The sequence below is a fragment of the Nomascus leucogenys genome, chromosome 3 (genome assembly GCF_006542625.1).
Source record: "Nomascus leucogenys isolate Asia chromosome 3, Asia_NLE_v1, whole genome shotgun sequence".
Classification (NCBI taxonomy): Eukaryota; Metazoa; Chordata; class Mammalia; order Primates; family Hylobatidae; genus Nomascus; species Nomascus leucogenys.
Genome location: NC_044383.1, coordinates 3,477,336 through 3,498,711, shown reverse-complemented (window position 1 = coordinate 3,498,711; position 21,376 = coordinate 3,477,336). Strand labels below are relative to the sequence as shown.

The following is a 21,376-nucleotide window of genomic DNA, read 5'->3' as shown; positions in this document are numbered from 1 at the left end:
GTGATGCAGACAGGAGCTTACAAACAGAACAGCTCAGGAAGCTTTCAAACCCAGAGAAAATGCCAGCCTCACAGTCAGATGATACATTGAAAACCCAAGAGAAAATGAGTAATTTCCACTCACAGGGATTCTGTCTCTGATAACTTCAGTTGGGGAACAGATTGGACACTAGCATTTAATAAAATTCACTCCAAGATTAGAACATTTTAAATATAAAAATAAGCCTTTTAATGAAAGAGTGTGTAAATAGCCCTGGGTACATCCACAAAACAATGAAAAAGCATGATGGCGGGGCTGCGTCTGGGCGGGCCTCCATAGGCTATGAGTGCCCAAGCTCATAGGAAGTTTGATACAAAACTTTTTGACTTGTAAATAATGCAATTGATCTCCCTCTCAACCAGGAACATTCGAAAGGAGGCCGTAGTACATAGTAATGATTTGGGGGCTCTTTTGAAGTGACGTGGATTCTCCTGGCTCTCGTGCAGAGGATGGTGGATTTACTAGAATGAAAGGACAGACAAACCTCCCCCGACCCACAGAGGACACCGGGCTGCTATTTGAACAGGTAAATCCCCAAACCCATCTGTAGGAGATTCACATTTGCTGGAACATGAAGGGTTCGAAACCAAAACTGGGATCTTCTTTTTTCCAGCTTGCATCTTCTAATGATTCTTGGTATGGTTAAAATGTCCCTACAAAGATAAAATAGCACATTGTGGGAATTAATTTACCTTGACCAAATTAATACACCTTGGCTATACATTTGCCAACACAAAGCACTACATTTAAAATGACTACTTATAAGTGATATCTTAATTCCTGAGGTATCTGTTTATAGACATATTAATATATATTGCTTATAATTAAGATATTTAAAGCATTTCCAGCAGTGACTGGTACACGGAACACTTTCAATAAATGTTACTTCCCTTCTTTCCTATAGTACTTTGAGGAATAGCAAGAGAATGAAAGTACTATTCATATATTCATAAAATAAATTTTTAAAAAATGTTTAAATATTGAATCAGGATTCAGCACAAAAGCAACACAAAAGTGGCTCCTCTCACCAGGGACATCTTGGAGTAACAGAGGCTCACGGCAATCCCCACCAGGGCCCCTCCGGCCCCCCACCCATCTCCTGGAGCAGGCCTCTCATCTCCTCACCTTCACCCGCAGAAGTAACTGGGAGAACCAGATGGCTGGGGATAGACAGTTGGCCAGACACTGTATCACTGTGCAATGAGAGGCTCGTCAGCATCTAGGAACCTCTGTCACACTTGGCCACATATCCTGGCACATAGCAGTGCGGCACTCTGGCCCACAGGCAGAGACAGGCACAGCCTCCCTGTCCTGCAAGGACTCCACCATCAGGGCAACAGGCTCCTGATCTGGCTGCAGCCCAGGAAGGGTGGAGTAGGCTGGGTGGTGGGGGGACAAAGCAGTCCAGTCCTTGATGATGTCCCTGCTTCCTGGAAGGCAGGGGCTGCCCTGACCCACAGGGACCAGACAGGAGAGACTCTGGACTTGCCTGGAGAGACTATCAGACAGCAGAGTACTGATGTGAGATACTGATGGCTCCTTCGAGTGATCAGAATGAAATGCTACAGGAGCCAGGGAAGACAGCACGTGACCCTACCTGGTGAGGGGCCTGAAGAAGGCTTCACACAAGAGAGGAATCTCGGATGGGCCATGAAGGAGCAAGAGAATCTTTGGAGGTGGGAAGGTATACCCCAAGCAGTAAGAACAGCACAAGGTCAGACTGTTCCAGGATCGGAGAAGCTGTGGCAGCTGGAGCAGGGGCTTGTGGCCCACATGGCAGGGATGGAGCCGCTGTCTGGGAGGTCAAGCAGCACTGAGATTCGAAGGGCCCTGGATGCCATGGTGAATACAGGTGCTACATTTACTCAACAGGCCTGCGCTTCCCAGAACATTGCCGGAATCACATGTACAGCGGGTATCCCTTTACAAAAGGACATTTTGGAAACAAGTTTCTTCACGCAATTCTCGAGGTCTTTCATAGTCTAATGGACGTCAAATCTCTAAGAGGTAGGGGAATATGTAGCATTTCCTGAACTTCTTTGGACAAGAACCTGTTCTGTTGGGAGACTCTGAGCACAGGAACCCAACTGGCAAATCGTGGCTCTGGGCTGTGCACTGAAGGGGCAGTCAGCGGAAGCCTGGGAGGCTCAGTTGGAGGTGCTGTGGGGTGTGCAGGCCCAGGAGACAGTGGGCCTCTCTTAGGGGAGAGACAGGGGCACTGCAGGGAAATGCTGTTTAATTCATTTCATCATCACCAACCACATAACTTGAAAAACACAATGTTTTTTTTTTTAAAAAAAGCTATTCACTGAGGTGACTTTCTCCTGACTCATCCTTCCCTGCTGTGTTCAAGGAGGGGTATATCTGGAAGACATGTTTGAGACAGAAAGGATAAAATTTGGGTACGAAGAGCCACATCAATTTGAGGACTGAGACCCAGAATTTTTTTTTTTTTTTTTGAGACAGGGTCTGGCTCTGTCACCCAGGCTGGAGTGCAGTGTCACAATGATGGTGCACTGCAGCCTCAGCCTCCTGGGCTCAAGAGATCCTCCCATCTCAGCCTCCTGAGTAGCTGGGACTACAGGTGCTTGCCGCCACACCTGGCTAATTTTTCTTTTTTTTTTTTTGTAGAGACAGGGTTTCAACATATTGTCCAGGCTGGTCTAGAACTCCTGGCCTCAGGCGATCCACTCGCCTCAGCCTCCCAAAGTCTTGGGATTACAGGTGTGAGCCAACGCAGCTGGCCAAGACCCAGAATCTTAGGCGCAAAGGAACCTTTCGAAATTGCTTGTTTAAACCTTCTGCCCTGGCATGATCTCAAGCCCCCGCATCATCCTACTTTCTCTTCTTGACACGTCCCAGTTTGTCTCTGTCTCTCTCAAAGCAAGCAGCCCCCAGTAACACCCAAAGAGAAGCCTCGTACTGACCGCAATCTAGACCGGGGCTGGGCCAGTGGGACCTCAAGCCCTCGGACTCTGGGACTCACAGATGGCCCACACCAGCCACCAGAGGCAGGTCTGATGAGAAGCATCAGGCTCATTGTGCCGAGACTGTGAGTCTTACTGTGGACAATTAAAATGCCTTGCCTCCTGTTTGGTCAGGCTTGAAAAGTGATTTGATCAGCAATAATGAGAAACCCTTTTCCACTTTTGGTAAAACACAATTCCACGGAGCAAGAGAACGATGTTTGTGAAGAGGGAGTTTTTATTTGCTTCTAACCCTGGGATGAAAAGGGCCCGGGGCTGGCTGCTTCTGGCTGCACCCGCTGCCCAGCGCCTTCTCCTCCACACCCTTGGGGCACACATGTGTGGCCTCAGCCCTTCTTTCATCTCTCACTGCAATGGCTTCTTTGCGGGGTTTAACACCACTAATGAACTCCCTCAAAACGTCCCCCTTTCCTTTTTGGAAGCCTTCCTCGCTGGGCTCTCCATGACCTGTCTGTGGAGCCAGCAAGGACAGCAGGGCCAACAGGGACACACCTCACTCCATCTGGGACCATCACGTGAAACATGCAGATTGATGCATTCACCTCCGGTACATCTAGCTGCAAGTCATCCCTGTAGACTGGGGGAGGAAAGAACTGCACCCCGCATCCCCTTCCCTTTTTGCTGAAGCCATTTTTCCTTAATGGGCAGAGCCCTGGCTGTGGCTAGCTCTCTGCTTCTCCCCGAGTACCTGTGTGACAGAATGACAGTAGCCCTCTGTGGGTTAAAGATGTTGATGATTCCTGCCATTACCATCTGCCAGAGGAGTCACTTTTTCTTCCTTTAACAGCATATTCGTCTTTACTGCCACAAAACACTGTCCCTTCTCAAGAGAATTCTTCAGAGGCCTAAAGTAAAAGCTTGGACCTCTAAAACAATCATCTGTCTTTGCCCGCATGCATCTTTGTATGATGAAATGTCTTTAGAGCACCTGCTGCGCCCTGTGCCGATGGACACCTGTCACACCCTTGCCTCATCTTCCTCCCTTCCTTCTTGGAGGCGTCAACACTCGAAAGTGGGCGTGCACCCTTCTGTACCAGTCATAGCCCCAAAAGGAAACAGATACATGGGCGAACAGGAGACCTCACAAAGGGGTTATTACAAAAGGATTTGTCACAAAGTTGTCCTGGGAGCCGCGAGGGACAGTGCAGGGTCCAGACCCAAGGGATAAAGGGCAGCAGCGGCTACCAGAACCTGGAAGGAGGAGGTGACACATGCTGCTGAGTGACATTGGCCAGGGGACATGGCCACATACCCTGCCCTCGTTCTCCAGCCTCCTGTTGCCTGCCCCAAATCCCCCTAGTGGCTGAGCCCAAAGGGAAGTGGGAGAGCCCAGGCAACCCCTGGATGTAAGCCACGCAGGCTGGCCTCCTGTGCAGATGCCGGGAAAGGTGGGCAGTGGATCTGACCCAGAAGGGCAAACAGAACACAAAGCCCAGACATGAACTTACCAGACAGAGACATCACCTCAGCCATTTTAAATATGGTCAAAGAACTAAAGAAGGTCATGGCCGGGCATGGTGGCTCTCGCCTGTAATCCCAGCACTTTGGGAGGCCGAGGTGGGTGGATCACTTGAGGTCAGGAGTTTGAGACCAGCCTGATCAACACAGTGAAACCCCGTCTCTACTAAAAATACAGAAGTAGCCAGGTGTGGTGGCACACACCTGTAATCCCAACTACTTGGGTGGCTGAGGCAGAAGAATCGCTTGAACCTGGGAAGCGGAGGTTGCAGTGAGCTGAGATCATGCCATTGCACTCCAGCCTGGGCAACAAGAGCAAAACTCCATCTAAAAAAAAAAAAAAAAAAGAAGAAGATCATGATTAAGAATTAAAGAAAAGCAGAATGATGTCTCACCAAACAGATAATTATCAATAAAGAGAGAATTTTATACATATAAACTAAACAGAAGTTCTACAGTTTAGAAGTACAAGTGAAATTAAAAATTCATTAAAGGGGCTCAACAGCAGATTTAAGCAAGCAGAAGAAAGAACCAGTGAACATGAAATCAATTGAGATTATCCAGTTTGAGGAATAGAAAAAAAAAAAAAGCGAAGGAAAATGAACAGAGCTTCGAAGACACCTGTGCAGCACCATCAGGTGTCCCAACACACCTGTAAGCAGGAGTCTCAGAGGAAAAGGACACAGAGAAAGGGCAGAAAGAATATTTTTAAAATAATGGCCAAAGACTTCGCAGATTTGATTTGAAAACATTATATATACAAGAAACTCAAGTAACTTCCACTAGCACGAACCCAAAGGGATCCACACCTCAACACATCATAATAAAATGATCTAGAACCAAAGAATCTTGAACACAGAAAGGGAGAAGCGACATACCACATGCAAGTGAGCCTCAGTGATACTAACAGCTGATTTCTCATCAGACATCATGGAGTGAGAGGCAGCGAGATGACATATTCCAAGTGCCAGAAGAAAGACTGTCAGCACCTGTTACTCTACTTCAAAACCATGTGGCCACACACACCTTTCCTCAATATCCAGCAAAACCAAACAACATTGAAATTATAACGATAGAGAAATTAAGACATCCCCAGATAAACAAAAACAGAAAATCTGTCGCTAGAAGACTTGCCTTACAAGAAATGCTGAAGGGAGTCCTTCAGGATGAAATACAGAACACTAGATAGTAACTTACATCCTCACGCTGCAACCCTGTGAATGGAGTTTTGTTCTTCTAATTGACTGTTACCAGTAAATAAGAGTCTATCTATTTTTGTGTGTTTATCTTACATTCAACAACCTTGCTGGATATTAGTTCTAGTAGTCTATCTGCAGATTTTCTGGAAATTTTTTTTTAAGAGATGGGGTCTCACCCTGCCACCTGGGATGGAGTACAGTGGCATAATCATAGCTCACTGCAGCCTCCAACTACTGGGTTCAGGCAATGCTCCTGTCTCAGCCTCCCAAAGTGCTGGGATTATAAGCATGAGTCACTGTGGTCAGCCTTGGGTATTTTATGTAGATAATTATACCATCTGGGAATAACGATTTAGATTTTTCTCTTTCCAATTCTTATGTCCATTGTTTCTTTTTTTTCTTATCGCATTATGCCAGCTAGGAGCCCTAGCATACCGAGCAGAAGTGCTAATAGCATTCTCATCCTTTTCTCTTCAACACAGATCCTTCCACTAAGTATCACGTCCTTAGTTTTTACCAGAAGAAAGCCTTCTATTTCTGGTTTGTGGAGTTTTTAAATATATATCATGAATGGGATTGGCATCTGACTGTATGCTGTTTCTGCATCTAATAGATGATCTCTTTTTTCCTTTTGATCAGACAATGTAGTCGTTTTTCTAATGTTAAATCATCCATGTGTTCTTTCATACAGGGTTTTTAAAATCTGTAAAATCCCTGTGATGGGAGCTTTTTGATAACCTTCCCAGATCCTTCCATTGTTACTGATCTGATTCTGTTCTCTGTTCTTGAGTCAGTTTTGGTAACCGAATTTTCTGGGGTGGGGAGAGGAACCCACTGCAGTGGCTATCGCAGCCCCAGACCTGGTGCAGCCTGTCCACATGCATGTCACAGTGCAGTCCCCTTAGCAGCTCAAAGATGCATTCCAAGCTCTTCTGGCATCTATTGCTACTAATGAGAGATCTGTTGTCAAATTATCATCCCTTCATGCTTAGCCAGTCATTTCTCTCTAGCAGCTCTACAGATGTTTCTCTGCCTTTGATGTCCTCCAATGTCATGATGACCTATTTATGTGTGGATACACCACGCCCAAGACGTACTGTGATTCTTCGGACATACAAAAAAAGGTACAGATGACAACATAACACACATTCATGAACCATCACAAAACTTAGGAGATAAAACATTAGATATCACCAAAACACTGCACCCTGAGCCCTTCCACTCAGTAGAAATAACTCCCTTGTTTTGAAGTTGTTCACCACTCTCACAAATGTTTTTATTCCTTTAGTAGATATATGTCAATGTTTCCCATGCTTAAAATTGTATCTAGATAGTGTCATTCTACATAGATCCTTCTATAATTTCCTTTTTTCTCTACTTGATTCATTTTCACTGCTCTCTATAACATTTCATTGAATAAATATATTGCAATTCATTTATCCATTCTATTGATGAACATTTAGGTTGTTTCTGACTTTTCTTACACTAACAGTGCTACAACAAATGTTTTGTTTTGTTTTGCTTTGAGACAGAGTCTTGCTCTGTCACCCAGGCTGGAGTGCAGTGGCGGGATCTTGGCTCACTGCAACCTCCACCTCACAGGCTGAAGTGATTCTCTTGCTTCAGCCTCCCAAGTAGCTGGGACTACAGGCATACGCCACCATGCCTAGCTAATGTTTTTTGTATTTTTAGTAGAGATGAGGTTTCACCATATTGGCCAGGCTGGTCTCAAACTCCTGACCTTAAGTGATCTCCCGCCTCTGCCTCCCAAATACAACAAATATTTTGTATACACTTTCTTGGGCATCTACTAGGGTATACACCTAGGACCATATCTTCTAGCTCACCAGAAATGCCCACCATAAGCTTTACCCATTTACACGGCTTCTGAGGAAGTGAACACATCTTTTCACTCTACAACCTCGCCCACACTTATAGCACCATTTTTATTTTTGCTAATTTGATGGTTTAATTTGCAAGCCCTTAAATTACTAATGAGGTTGAACACCTATTTATATTTATTGGCTATTTTGAGTTTCCTCTTCTCTGAACTGCCAGGTCATATACTTTGCCCATTTATTTACTGGACTGATTTGCATATTTATTCAAGATACCCATCTTTATATTTTGTGCACTGTAAATATCTTTCCTGCAAAAAGCTTTTCTTAGACAATGATGAAAGAATTCTGATATGTAGCATGTCTTAATATACGCAGTTATATTCTATATATATATATTTTTTTGAGACAGAGTTTCACTCTTGTTGCCCAGGCTGGAGTGCGATGGCACAATCTCGGCTCACCGCAACCTCTGCCTCCTAGATTCAAGCGATTCTCCTGCCTCAGCCTCCCAAGTAGGTGGGACTATAGGCATACACCATGCCTGGCTAATTTTGTATTTGTAGTAGAGATGCAGTTTCCCCATGTTGGTCAGGCTGGTCTTGAACTCCCAACCTCAGGTGATCTGCCCATCTTGGCCTCCCAAATTGCTGGGATTATAGGCATGAGCCACCGTGCCTGGCCGTCATATTCTATATTTTCTACTAACAAAGGTTGTTTTTTTTTTATATGTATATATAGGTTCTTATTAACTCCCACCCCCACCTCCCACCTCCTATAATTGATTTTGTGTGAGGCAGAGATCTAATTTTATCTTTCCTCATACATGGATAACTAATTGCCATGGCACAATTTATAGGTGTATGTAAATCTCATTTATAATGCCTTCAAACTGCCATATATGCATATTTAAAGATCTAAATTTTATTTCATTGGTTAGTCTACACTTAGGCCAGTTAACACATTGTCTTAATGGTCACAGCTTTGTAATATATCTTGATATCTGATGGATAATTTTCCTTGCTTGTTATTCTACTTCAAAATTGTTTGACCACATATGCCTTTCTTCAGTTCTGGAAAATTCTCAGCCATTATCTTTTCAACTATTCTACTCAAACATTCTCTAAAGTCCTTCCTTCTGGATTTCCTAATGGGCATTCTCATTCTTTCCTCTATGACTCCTAATTACACTTTTATACTTTCCATCTTTTTATCTCTCTTGCTATGCTTGGGGGATTTATCCAGCTCTATCTTCTAATTCACTAATTCTGTATTTAACTGTGTCTAATCTGATGACTTTTTAAAAAAACTTCAATGAACATATCATGCACTTTTAGTTCTTTTTAAAAAAAACCTTCCAATATTTTTTTCAAACTGTCTTCCTTTCTTACTATGGCTCTATTTCTTCTTTAATCATTTTATAAAATAACTACAGGATACCTCAGAGACATGGCAGGCTTGGTTGCAGAACACTGCAATAAAGTGAGTCACACAAATTTTTTGGTTTCTCGTGCATATACAAGTTTTGTTTACAATATGCTTGTAGTCTATTAAGTGTGCAACAACATTCTGCCTAAAAATATGTACATACCTTAATTTAAAAATACTTTGTTGTTTAAAAATGCTGACACAGAAGCATGAGATGAGGATATGCTTTTGGGACAATGGCACCAAACAGACTTGTTCAATGCAAGGTTGCCACAAATCTTCAATGTGTAAAAACCACAATACCTTCAAAGCACAATAAAGTGAAGTACAATAAAATGAGTTGTGCCTGTACTTTATATCCAACTTCAGGTTCTTCAATTATTTCAGATTGTTGGAGATTTCGATTCTACTGTTTATTTCCTGACCCCTCTTCTCACCAGGCTGGTAGATTTGTTTATGTGCTTATTTTTCTATTGTGATCTTATCCTCCGTGGGGGCTGTTTTATCTCCAAATCTCCTACACACTGGGTGGTGGAGTCATGCCTACAGGACAGTTCCACACCTGCCACCACCTGAGGCCTTCAGGACTTCAATGGGCTGCAACTGTTCTTATGGCAGGGCTTCTACGTTTGGTTCCTATACGATTGAGATAAAATAAACTTGGAACCCACACCCATGCATGGCCTGGTATTGTAATTTCCCGTCCCCTTTTAGGGTATAATCAGATCTTCAGGCTCTAAACTTAATGCAAGGATCCAAATTCTAGCTCCCACACCTGTTAGGCCAAAACCACATCTATCTCTGGACATGGGCATTCCAGTTCCCAGCCCTGGGTGCATTCTAGGACCAAACCCAACAAGTACCCAGACCCAGGAACGGCCACTAAAGAGTGTGTTGGTCCCAACGGCTCTACTTTTGATTTCTCTTCACCTATTACATGATCAGCTGCATGTTTTTTATCCCAGTCTACCTTGAGTCTCTGCAGCAGGACGGGGACACATCTGTGTTGGTTTTAGCTAACATGTTTGTAGGAAGTCCAAATTGAACTTTTTTCTTCTAGTCATCTGAAGCCCCTCAGCTCCTTCGGCAGCAGAAAATGACCTAAATAACCGTTAAAAATTTTTTTAAAGGTAGTTTTTCAATATCCATATTCCAGAGAAAGTACTCACTGTCAGCTACTGCTAGAAGCTAAATCTGAAGATTTTGTCAGCGGTCTATTCAGACCCGTCTATTCTGGGATTTGTGTTTGGCTATACCGACACAGCCAGACTCTTCCGTTCCCAGCTTATTCCCTCACAGTGTGAGTAAATCAGCTCTGTGTCTTAGCCAAGAGCTTCTCACTGTGTCTGGGGATGAAGTCCACAAAAACCCGCACTGTCACTGCCACACTTCTCAGAGGGTGTTCGAGCCTGACGCTGGGCCACCAGTGTTGGGGAGTGATGCCGGCGTCTTAACTGCAAACACACTGATCAGCCAAAAAGAGCAGAAAGCAGAGGGGGCTCCAAGCCGAGTGCTCAGGCCCCTGCCTCCCCATCAACCACGGTGCCAGGCCAATGGCTTAGCCCCTGGGGACCTCACTTTCCTTATCTGTAAATTGACAGGGTTAGACCAATGAACTCCAGGATCTTTGACAAACCTGGGGGAGAAATGCATGGAGCACAACTTGATTCTTACAGAATGATCAGTGAAGTTTCCGCTGATCCCTCCATGATTGTGTTTTCTTCTCTCAGGACAGAAGAAGAAAGGACTGACAAGGATGCTTGCTATCAGCTGTGGCCGAGACAGGACACAAAGAGCAGGGCACTGCGCATCGATCTCTGTTCATCGATGTCAGAACGTTACATTTCCATCTTCGGTCCCGTCCCCAGCTTGACACTCGGACCCGCCCTAGCAAGCACAGGCAGCGTTCTCAGCCGTCACTGCAGGCACCAGAGGAGGGCAGAGATCACTGGGTTCCCAGGCTTCCTATTCTAGTGCAGTATTTATAGATGATGTAGAAAGCAATGACCAATAACGTACAGATATGTAAACAAAATAAACAGAAATACTTTAAAGGTAACCCATTTGGAGATAAAAAGAAATACAAAGAAAAAATGCATCCATTTAGAATCAGAATAATCATACTTTGGCTCCTCCTGGTGTCCCTACAAGGGAAAACTGAACCAAAACAATAGGTTTGGACCAAACACCTCCCTTCCCCTGCCCTCAATTTCTACTCCTACATTGCCTGACTCCACACGCACAGACGTGCACACACACTACATACGTACACAGACACACACATGCACACACACCATATATACCACACACACACACAAATGTTGTCAGGCAATAGATTTCAATGTCAAAAAGTGAATAATACAGAGGCTTATTAAGACTGCTCCTTTGCTATTTGCCCTCAATGAAAAAAAAAGAAAAAAGATAAGGCTAATGACAATGCTGGTATCCAGAATCAAGGTGGGGAGCAGAGGCTCCAAGGCACCAGGAAACACCATGTTTTGCATGCTGGCTTTTCAGTGGTAACTCCCTACCCGTTTGAGCAATAAAAACCAATAACCACAGATGAAAGGGAGCGAAGGAGCATTAGCGATGGGCAACACCGAAGGGCCTGACTGTATTTTTAGCTTTCATGTCCAGGCTCTCAGGACTCATGTGGCTTATCACCAGGACCAACCCTGCTAGCACTCTGGAGTGCCAAGATTGCGGACTACTGACTGGGCCCTTACAGGGGACAACAAAGGCCTGGAGACCTCTGTTAGAAACAGCAACTTTTCTCCCCAGGAGAATCTGTCCATTCATTAGCTGATTAGCACAGGTAAGAAAACAGAAACCAATCTAGGTGTATTTCAAACAGAGGGACTGTAACAGGATTTGGCTACACAAATGATGGAAGAGATGAGAAACCAAACGGGGGAGCTGATATGGTTTGGCTCTGTGTCCCCACCCAAATCTCATCTGGAATTATACTCCACACGTGTTGGAGGGGAGCTGGTGGGAGGTGACTGGATCATGGGGGCGGACTTCTCCTTGCTGTTCTCGTGATAGTGAGTTCTCATGAGATCTGGTTGTTTGAAAGTGTATGGCACTTCCCCTCTGGCTCTCTCTCTCTCTCCTGCTGCCATGGTAAGGCATGCTTGCTTCCCCTTCCCCTTCCACCAGGATTGTAAGTTTCCTGAGGCCTCCCAGCCATGCTTCCTGTACAGCCTGTGGAACTGTGAGTCAACTAGATCTCTTTTCTTTATAAATTATCCAGTCTCAGGTAGTTTTTGTGTGTGTATGTGTGTGTGTGTGTGTGTGTGTGTGTGTTTTGAGATGGAGTCTTGTTCTGTCACTCAGGCTGGAGTGCAATGGCACAATCTTGGCTCACTGCAACCTCCGCCTCCCAGGTTCAAGCAATTTTCCTGCCTCATTCTCCCAAGCTGGAATTACAGGCAACAGGTAGTTCTTTATAGTGATGTGAAAATGGACTAGTACAGGAGGCAAACACTCACCAGGAGGACAAAGGGAGGAGAAAGTGGACCTCGCAAGAGATGGGCCCAGAGGCACTACACTGCAGGAGCTATGTCCTGGGGGAGGGCTGAGAGAGAGAGAGAGAGAGAGAGAGAGAGAGAGAAATGCTCTGGCCTCCTCCTCCTTCTCCCCCACATTCCTGTGTCCCACCAATGCCCCACGTTGGCTGGATTCTCCCAGAAGTCAGAAGCAAAGGAGTCTGGGAAACACAGTCTCCACAACACAGAGGAAGGGCAGACAAAGGAGGTCGGAGCTGAGAAAAAAACAGGCAACGGGCTGACCGGTGACCCAATAAGAACTGAGGGTGGCCCCTTCTCCAGAGGATTCCAGCACTGAGAGGCTACAAAACGTCAGAGACCAGAGACCACTAGGAAAACACGGTGCTGACGAAATATCATCACATCTCCCCTCAACCAATATCCTAAATCCTTTCTACAGTTTTCTGCCTTATAAGCCTTTCTTCCCTTTTCACGTACCTTCTTTTCATTATTTTGGAGACCTCTGGCATCCCCCTAAGGTTTCATTTAATTGCTTTGAATTTGCAAGGTGCAGCTTCATTTCCATTTTACACTTGGTTACCGTGTGGCCTGTGCGCACGCAAGCCGCGCGGAGCCGGGAACGGAAGCCTGCAGCCCAGGTGACGGCCGAGCGTGGGAGCCATTGGTGGCAGGAAAGGAAGCCTCCTAGCGATGGCGATCATCCTCTGCGAGACTTGCAGCCCCGGACAGCGCACGACAGGGAGAGCAAGCAGCCCGACCCTGGGCAGGAGCGGACGCCCTGGACGCTGCAAGACCGAGTCCCACCACATTCATTTCGATCATCAGTAACATGAGCAGGGTGATTCAGGGCTACGAGGTGACGCTCCTAAATAATAATGTACAGCAGCAGGAGGTGAACCCTCACAGTAATTACTGTAAGAAGCCACCTCAGCCACTCCTGAAATAGTAACCATTGTAACAATGGTTACAATGCACCAGAAGGGGTCAACAGAAATAGACCGAAATGCAAACTTGAAAAATGAGGTTGAAGAGGTCTACCAAGGAAGTCCTTGCATATGAGAAATGTCAAAACCCTGTGGTGTGAGCAACAATTCAATCATAAATGTAACAAAAAGCTTAGGAACAGAAGGACCACCAAGCTCAGACGGGGTTATACTGAGAATTCAGAGCAGAACAGATCAGATTAGCTGACATCCTACGAAGGTCAAAAATACACTAGAGAATTCAGGATGCAAAGGAGCTAACTGGAGAAAAGCCACCAAATACATGAGAATCACATGTAAGTTTCCCATTAGGAATTCCACACAAACTACCCCTCACATCACCTTGGCTTCTCTCTGACCAAGAGAACCATTCTGAGCCGCCTATGGGCATCATGGGAGAGTGGGCAGGCCCATGTGTAAGCAGGCATTTGTGAATGGAACTGCAAGTTTAATAAAGTCTTCTGAAATTTGGAATTGTGCCCCATTGGTGATTTATTGTTAAGCACGACTCCCAGGGATCTTGCATTTCTAAAAATACTATTTGCTTTTTATTTAACACTGAACCTTTGGTGTTTTATAATACAAAAATAGTGTCTTATTATTTTAAAAGCTTAGGAGAGAAACTAACCATATTATTAGAAGAAGAAGATATATGCAGCTATAGTCTGTTCAAATATCAAGAGGTGTGACTTTTCAAATTCACATTTCAATCTTTATTTACATTAGACTTTCAGAAATAGTGGGTGTAAATATTAAAACGCCCAAGCCTGGGTGAAATTTTATTGAGAATAACTACAAATAAAAGGAAACTGATTTTTTAAAGTCAGTTTCTGAAATTTAGATGAAAGAATATTGAGTATTAACAAAAAAAAATGATATTTACATATCAATGAAGGTTTTCTGCTCATAGATTCATTTCCTACGAAACATAACGGAGGCAGGCTTGGGGAATTACAAAGAAAGGAAAAACCCTAATCAAATAGGTACTGTTGTTCAAACAGAATATTAGCCAAAATGATCCAATCAGTTGCTTGAACTAAATTTTTTTTTTCTTTAAGCCATTCACGCCAGAACACAAGCTCTCAAAGCAATAAGAATCTGTACTACATTCCAAGTGTTTGCTTCCAACAGATGGGGGGATGTGAAAGATACATTCCATGGGGGACAAAGAAGGCACCGGTCAGTCATCGGCAAACAAGGAATTCAACCCCAATGGAGGCATAGTTCTCAAAGTAAGCATTATTCATTTGTATTCTAGGGTATGTTTAACAGCTACATGAATCAACCTAAGCATACTAAATTCAAGTTGCTGGATCTTTCATTTCACCATTGTTCAGAATTACACCATTGTTCAGAATTACACCAGAGAATGCAACATAACCTATGAAAATTTTTCTAAAGAGAGTACAAAAAGTAGCAAAGTATACCTTCATGGAATGAGTTTCATACTAAACTTTGTTTTCCTATTTGTCTAAGGACTTCAGATAGCTAGAGGTTCACCCTGTCATCAGACATGGTGATGGCTGTCATGGTTTTAGGTCTTTGTTTGAAACAAAATCAGTGCTTATCATTGTAAAACACAGTAGCTTACAGTATGTCAATTGAGGATCTCCATAATTTATTGACTCAATCTTTTGCTTATCAAAAACAGCAATACATTTCTCTAAAGATCTTTAGGGGGCAATCTCAGAAATACACATACACACACACACAAATTCCTGGTTTCTAGGTGGAATTTAAATATAATTCTATTTTATTGCAATATTAAGATTTCAAATGTAAAATTAAAGAAACCCAAGAATTATAGAGGTTATCAAAGACATATTAACTTGTTCTTGGAGTAAGTTCAAAATTAATAACAAAGGTATTATTATGCTAATATATACTTTATGATATTCTGCCCAATAGAAGTAAGACTGAGAATCTGACTCTGGCAGTTTCTGACCTCCCTTTACTCTGAATTAATGGTGTGAACACTGTGTTTCCTTCTGAAATCTGTGATTTATGTGAAGTTTATGATAGAAACATGCAAGAAAAGCATAAACAGGGAAAAGAAAAGAGCAATGTTGATTGCTGTTTGGAAAATTAAATGAGGAAGATCTTTTCTCCAAGATGTCCTTAAATGATTCTCTATTTTAACCAAATCCAGTGGCCTAGTCCCTTTCCTAAACCCTGTTTTTTAGAAGCAATTTTAAATGTATTTGCAATTTCTATTTCCAATCTGAAGCTGGACACAAATTAATTTGTACACCGATAGAATTCTAAGAAAAGCTTAAATCAATTTTCACCTTTTTATTTATGTTCCTCATTCTTCAGAAACGTAATTGCAGTTTTTATTAACTTTGTTTTATGGATCTAATATTTAAGAAGAAGTCTATCTTTTATGTCACAGCAAGAAGGTTAATGCACTTACAGATTCCCCTGCAATACATCTTGGGCAAGGCTGGGCTGAGCTCCTTCCACCATTCTGAGAAATCTAGTTAACAAATCACAGTTGCAGATATATCAGAAAAATGATTATTTACACTTTCTATTAAAATATTTCAACATGCTCACAACTAGTTTGGTGGGAACGGGAACATACCCCTGTACTTAGCCTCCCCTGGCCACTCTCTGGCCTCGGTGCTGGGGGGCAGCCTCTTGATGAAGGTTCCTGGTCCTCTGGGCCCCAGGATGCCAGGGCACAGGCATTCGCCTGGTGGCAGCCACGCTCGTGCCCACTGGCTTCTAATCTCCTGCATGCCCGTTTCTGAAACAAACAAATTTTCACTTTAGATGGTCTCATAAAGCACACAACACTCTAATTGAATTTGCTTTCAGAAAACTTCAGCTGCAAGTACAGAGCCCTGTGGAGCTGGAAAACTTTATAGGGCATTTGAGGAGATGACTTTAAACTTTATCTCTTCAGAATAACAATCATCCATTACATTTAACCTCATTATTTCTTGCATTGCCTGATATTTACTTAGCTTTATACATTTAAAATAGTCATTTCAAATAATTTTGGCTGAAACTCTTGTAATAAACTATGGTGACTAATTTATTGATATTGAAAATGTGCAAAACCTATAAATTTTGTTCAAGAAACTGGTTATATGCTTGTGCTTAGTATCAAATTACATGCTTTCTTAATACAATATGAATAATTCACATGTGACTACTTCTGTGTCTCACTGGCGCTGACGGGCAAATTAATTTTATTTATTTCAAAGGTTGCACACAGTCCATAACTGACCACCTTTGGGAAAGTGAGCATTTGGTTTTTACTACTATGTGAGCTAAAGAAAATAATTACAAAAGGAATCCTCTAATGCTAAAGAAAAAAGTACTCAGTTTGAAAGTCCCAAGACTTTGTGTATTTTTAGGGTAACAATGTTGTAACTGACACAGAGTTTCAGAGGCAAGAGGACCTCTGTAAACAGTCATGGAGGCCACCCTGGCCCAGGGCCGGCAATCCACCCCAGGAGCCCTGGCGGCCAGCCCAAGAGGCCCTGCTGCTGGACAGCCCCGATGTCAGAACACACTTCATGGTACACTGGCATCTCCCCAACCTCTGCAGTCACTTGCAAACCACCTTTATCACTTTTGCAAAATGTGTTTATTATCCGTACTATTATTATTTAATATATTCTTAATGGACTTTTTTCACTTAATGCATTTACACAATATAGAAACCTTATGACAGACTAGAAATGATGCATTAAAAATGGGAGATGAGGGAAAAGGAAGAGAGGCAAATTCTCATTATTGTATAGTTCATTATTGTATAAGCAATAGGTGAGTATTAACTGATGCTGAAAAAAACTGAGAATCGGACAATAAAGGGTTAAATAATGAACCAGGGGACCTAAGGATATTAAATCGGTTTAAATACAAGTAATCACTAGAAAATACAAATCATTCTACATCCAAAATTTTCAAAGAACAAGACCCGACTATACAGATGCACTTAAAATCAAGTGATTCTGAAAGGCTAAAAATAAAAAGGATGGACCAAGGTATAACAGAGAAATAAAAACAAAAAGAGAGCAGGAGCAGATCACATAGAACATAAGCCCCAAAGTGTTAACTACAACCAAGGACTTTTTTTTAATGCTAAAAGCCACAGTTTATAGCGAAGACATAATGCTCATGAACACCTATGAGCCAAACAATACAACCATAACCTTTATCAAACAAAGACTACAGGAGATGTGAGCAAACACAGTTAGAAACATACTAATAACAGGAGGTTTCATACACCATTCTCAGTACAAGGCAGAGCAAGTATACAGAAAACAAGGAGATAGATTTAAACAACATAATCAACCAAGGTTGACCTTATGGACATATATATTGAACTCTGTACCCTGATAATAGAGTATACACATTCCTCTCAAGAACCCACAGCACAGTCACAACTGATGGCATTAAAGGAAAAAACAATGATTTCTATAGGGTAGAAACATAACCAATACTTTCTGACTATAATGCAATAAACTATCAATTACTAACAAAAACAAAAAAACGGAAAGGCACTTCCACCTGGAAATTTAAGAGTCTTATTATTTCTTAGGTCACCAACTGAGAGGAAAGAATTTTAAAAAAATAATTACAATGAAAACACTACATATCAGAATCCATGAAATACATTTAAAGCAGTCAGAGAAAAATTCAATGCACTGACACTTTTATCAATAAAAATGAAAGAATGAAAATTAATTAATAATTCCCAGCCAGGCACGGTGGCTCATGCCTGTAATCCCAGCACTTTGGGAAGCTAAGGCAAGCAGATCGCTTGAGGCCAGGAGTTTGAGACCAACCTGGGCAACATGGTACCCTGTCTCTACCAAAAAATATAAAAATTAGCCAGGCATGGTGGTGCATCTGTAGTCCCAGCTACTCAGGAGGCTGAGGTAGGAAGACTGAGCCCATAAGGCTGAGGCTGAAGTGAGCTGAGATCATGCCACTGCACTCCACCCTGGGTAACAGAGCGAGACTGTCTCAAAAAATAAATAATAACAATAATAATTCCCAGCTCATAAAAACTAGGAAAAGAACAAGAAAGCAAAACAAAAGAATACACAAAGAAAAAATGAAGAAAAAAGCTAAAATTAATGAGAAAAAAAGAATATATAAGATAAAATTAATGAGGTAGAGAATAGAAAAACAGTAGATCTAATGTACAAATATAAATCCTGGTTTTTGGAGGGAAAAAAGTAGACAAACCACTAGTTAAGTTACTCAAGAAAAAGGAGGAGTGAATACAAAAATAGAAAATAAGAAAGGACGCAGGGGAAATAACCAATGAAACAAGAAATTATAAAAATCTTAAGGGAATATTTCACAGACCTCTATGCAAATGAATTTGAAAAATGTAGATGTAACTGATAACTTCCTAAGGATAGTCTGATTACCAAAACTGATCCCATTAGAGTTAGAAAGCTTAAACTGATGATTTCCCAGAAGAAACAGGAAGAGTTATTAAGTAACTACCCACAAGCCCCAGGACCAGATGGTTTCCCAGGGGAATTCTCCCAAACCTTCGAAGGCCAGGTAATGCCAATGCTCTATGAAGAAGATTCTAGCACACTGTCTCCTTTTATGAAGCAAATGTAACACTGATAAACCAGACAGAAAGGACAAGAAAATACAACTACATACCAATCAATTGCTCGATATCAATGTAAAAATATGAAATGAGGTCTAAGATATTCGAAATATTAGGAAACTCTCAATATAATGTACTATATTAATAAACATAAGGAAATAGTGTGATGACCTCCATAGATTCTGAAAAATCCTTTAACAAAATTTAAAACCTATTTATGATAAAAGTTACAGAAAACAGGAATTGAGGGTTATACTATTAAATTAATAAAATACACATTCCTTAATTCATTACTAAATGGGGAAAAACTAATAGCATTTCTACTACTGTCAGGAACAGGGCAAAGATGCTCACTGTCTCCATTTCTGTTCAACATTGTATGACAGGTATTACCCAATATATTGAGACGAGAGAAATCAATCAGCATTATAAGAAGGAGCAAAGTAGTAAAACCACTTCTATTTGCAGTTGATAACCACATATATCTGGAAACCCCCAGAGAATCAACGATAAAACTAACTCAAACAATAAAAGAATTCACTAATACAGAATTAACATATAAAAATCAATAGCTTTCAAATACAAAATAATAATCAGAGAAAACTCCATTTAAAATAATTGCAATAAGGGCCGGGCGTGGTGGCTCACGCCTGTAATCCCAGCACTTTGGGAGGCCGAGGCAGGTGGATCACGAGGTCAGGAGATCGAGACCATCCTGGCTAACATGGTGAAACCCTGTCTCTACTAAAAATACAAAAAATTAGCCAGGCGTGGTAGTGGGTACCTGTAGTCCCAGCTACTTGGGAGGCTGAGGCAGGAGAATGGCGTGAACCTGGGAGGTGGAGGTTGCAGTGAGCCGAGACTGCGCCACTGCACTCCAGCCTGGGCGACACAGCGAGACTCTGTCTCAAAAAAAAAAAAAAAAAAAATTGCAACAAGGATTAAATATCTAGGAACAAATTTAACAAGAATTGCACAAAACCTATACAAGGAGAATGTAAGGCATTCTTGAAAGACGCTAAAGTAGATATGAACAAGAGAAAAGACATCCCCAACTCTTGGATAGGATAACCGAACATTATAAAGATGACAGTTCTCCCTAAAAATTAATTTGTAAATTCAATATAATCCCAGTAAAAATCCCAGTAAACTATTTTATAGAGTTACACTAGTTGATACTAACGGTCACAATGAAAAACAAATATGCAAGAAGAACTAAGAAAACCTTGAACAAAAAAATAAAACAACTCCTGGATATGAAAACAAGCCATAGACACTCCATAATTAAACACGGTGGCACACAAGGAGACAAACAGACCAGTGTGGTAGCATTAAAAGTCCAGATATAAATCCAAATATATATGAAAGTTTGGCTTCAAATCACTGTGATATGGATGGACTTTTTATATATACATATATAATCTTCTTTTTTTTTAGAGATGAGGTCTCACTATGTTGACCAGGCTGGTCTCACACGCCTAGCCTCAAGCTATCCTCCCATCTCGGCCTCCCAAAGTACTGGGATTACTGGCATGAGCCACTGTGCTCAGCAGGATGGACTTTTTAATATACGATGCCAGGACAACTTGGAGCCATTCGGAGAAAAGAAATTTAGATCTGTACCTCACACCATGACATGGTTTGGCTGTGTCCCTACCCAATCTCATCTCGAATAGTAGCTCCTATAATTCCCACGTGTTGTGGGAGGGACACAATGGGCGATAATTGAATCATGGGGACGGTTCCCCCATACGGTCTTCGTGTTAGTGAATAAGTCTCACGAGATCTGATGTTTTTATAAGGGGCTCCCCTTTTGCTTGGTTCTCATTCTCTCTCATGCCTGCTGCCACGTAAGACGTGCCTTTCACCTTCTGCAATGATTGTGAGGCCTCCCCAGGCACACGGAACTTTGAGTCCATTAAACTTCTTTTCTTTATAAATTACCCAGTCTCCAGTATGTCTTTATCAGCAGCGTGAAAACAAACTAATACAACCGCATACAAAACCAAACCAGATGCATTAGGGACCTGAATGCAAAAGATCTAATTATAAAGAACTATGCAATTCCTAGGAGAAAATATGAGTGAATTCTCTAATCTTGGTGTAGGGAAAGATTTTCTAACTATGATTCGAAATACAGAGGCAATAAAATCAAGATTGATAAGTTTGACTATATGAAAATAAAAACTTCTGTAAGGCCAAACGAACAAAAAAATCCTAAACAATATCAAAAGCTAACTGATAAAAGGGGAAGAAAAATGTTTGCAACATATACCACAGAAAAAGGGTGAATAACCTGAATATAAGAAACTATTACAAAAGCTGAGCAACAAAGGACCAAAAAC

General features: G+C 42.0%; 1 protein-coding gene across 1 annotated transcript in view; it reads right to left on the bottom strand.

Moving 5' to 3' along the window:
* Window positions 1-204: 204 nt before the first annotated feature.
* The window catches only part of C3H10orf143 (chromosome 3 C10orf143 homolog), a 44,174-nt gene continuing 23,002 nt past the window's right edge, over window positions 205-21,376 (bottom strand). The window contains exons 2-4 of the mRNA XM_030805308.1: window positions 16,026-16,190; window positions 15,855-15,917; window positions 205-692 (exon numbers count right to left, since the gene is read on the bottom strand). Coding sequence (XP_030661168.1) covers window positions 663-692; window positions 15,855-15,917; window positions 16,026-16,190 — 258 coding nt within the window. The 3' untranslated portion in view covers window positions 205-662. The remainder of the gene's footprint in view (window positions 693-15,854; window positions 15,918-16,025; window positions 16,191-21,376) is intronic.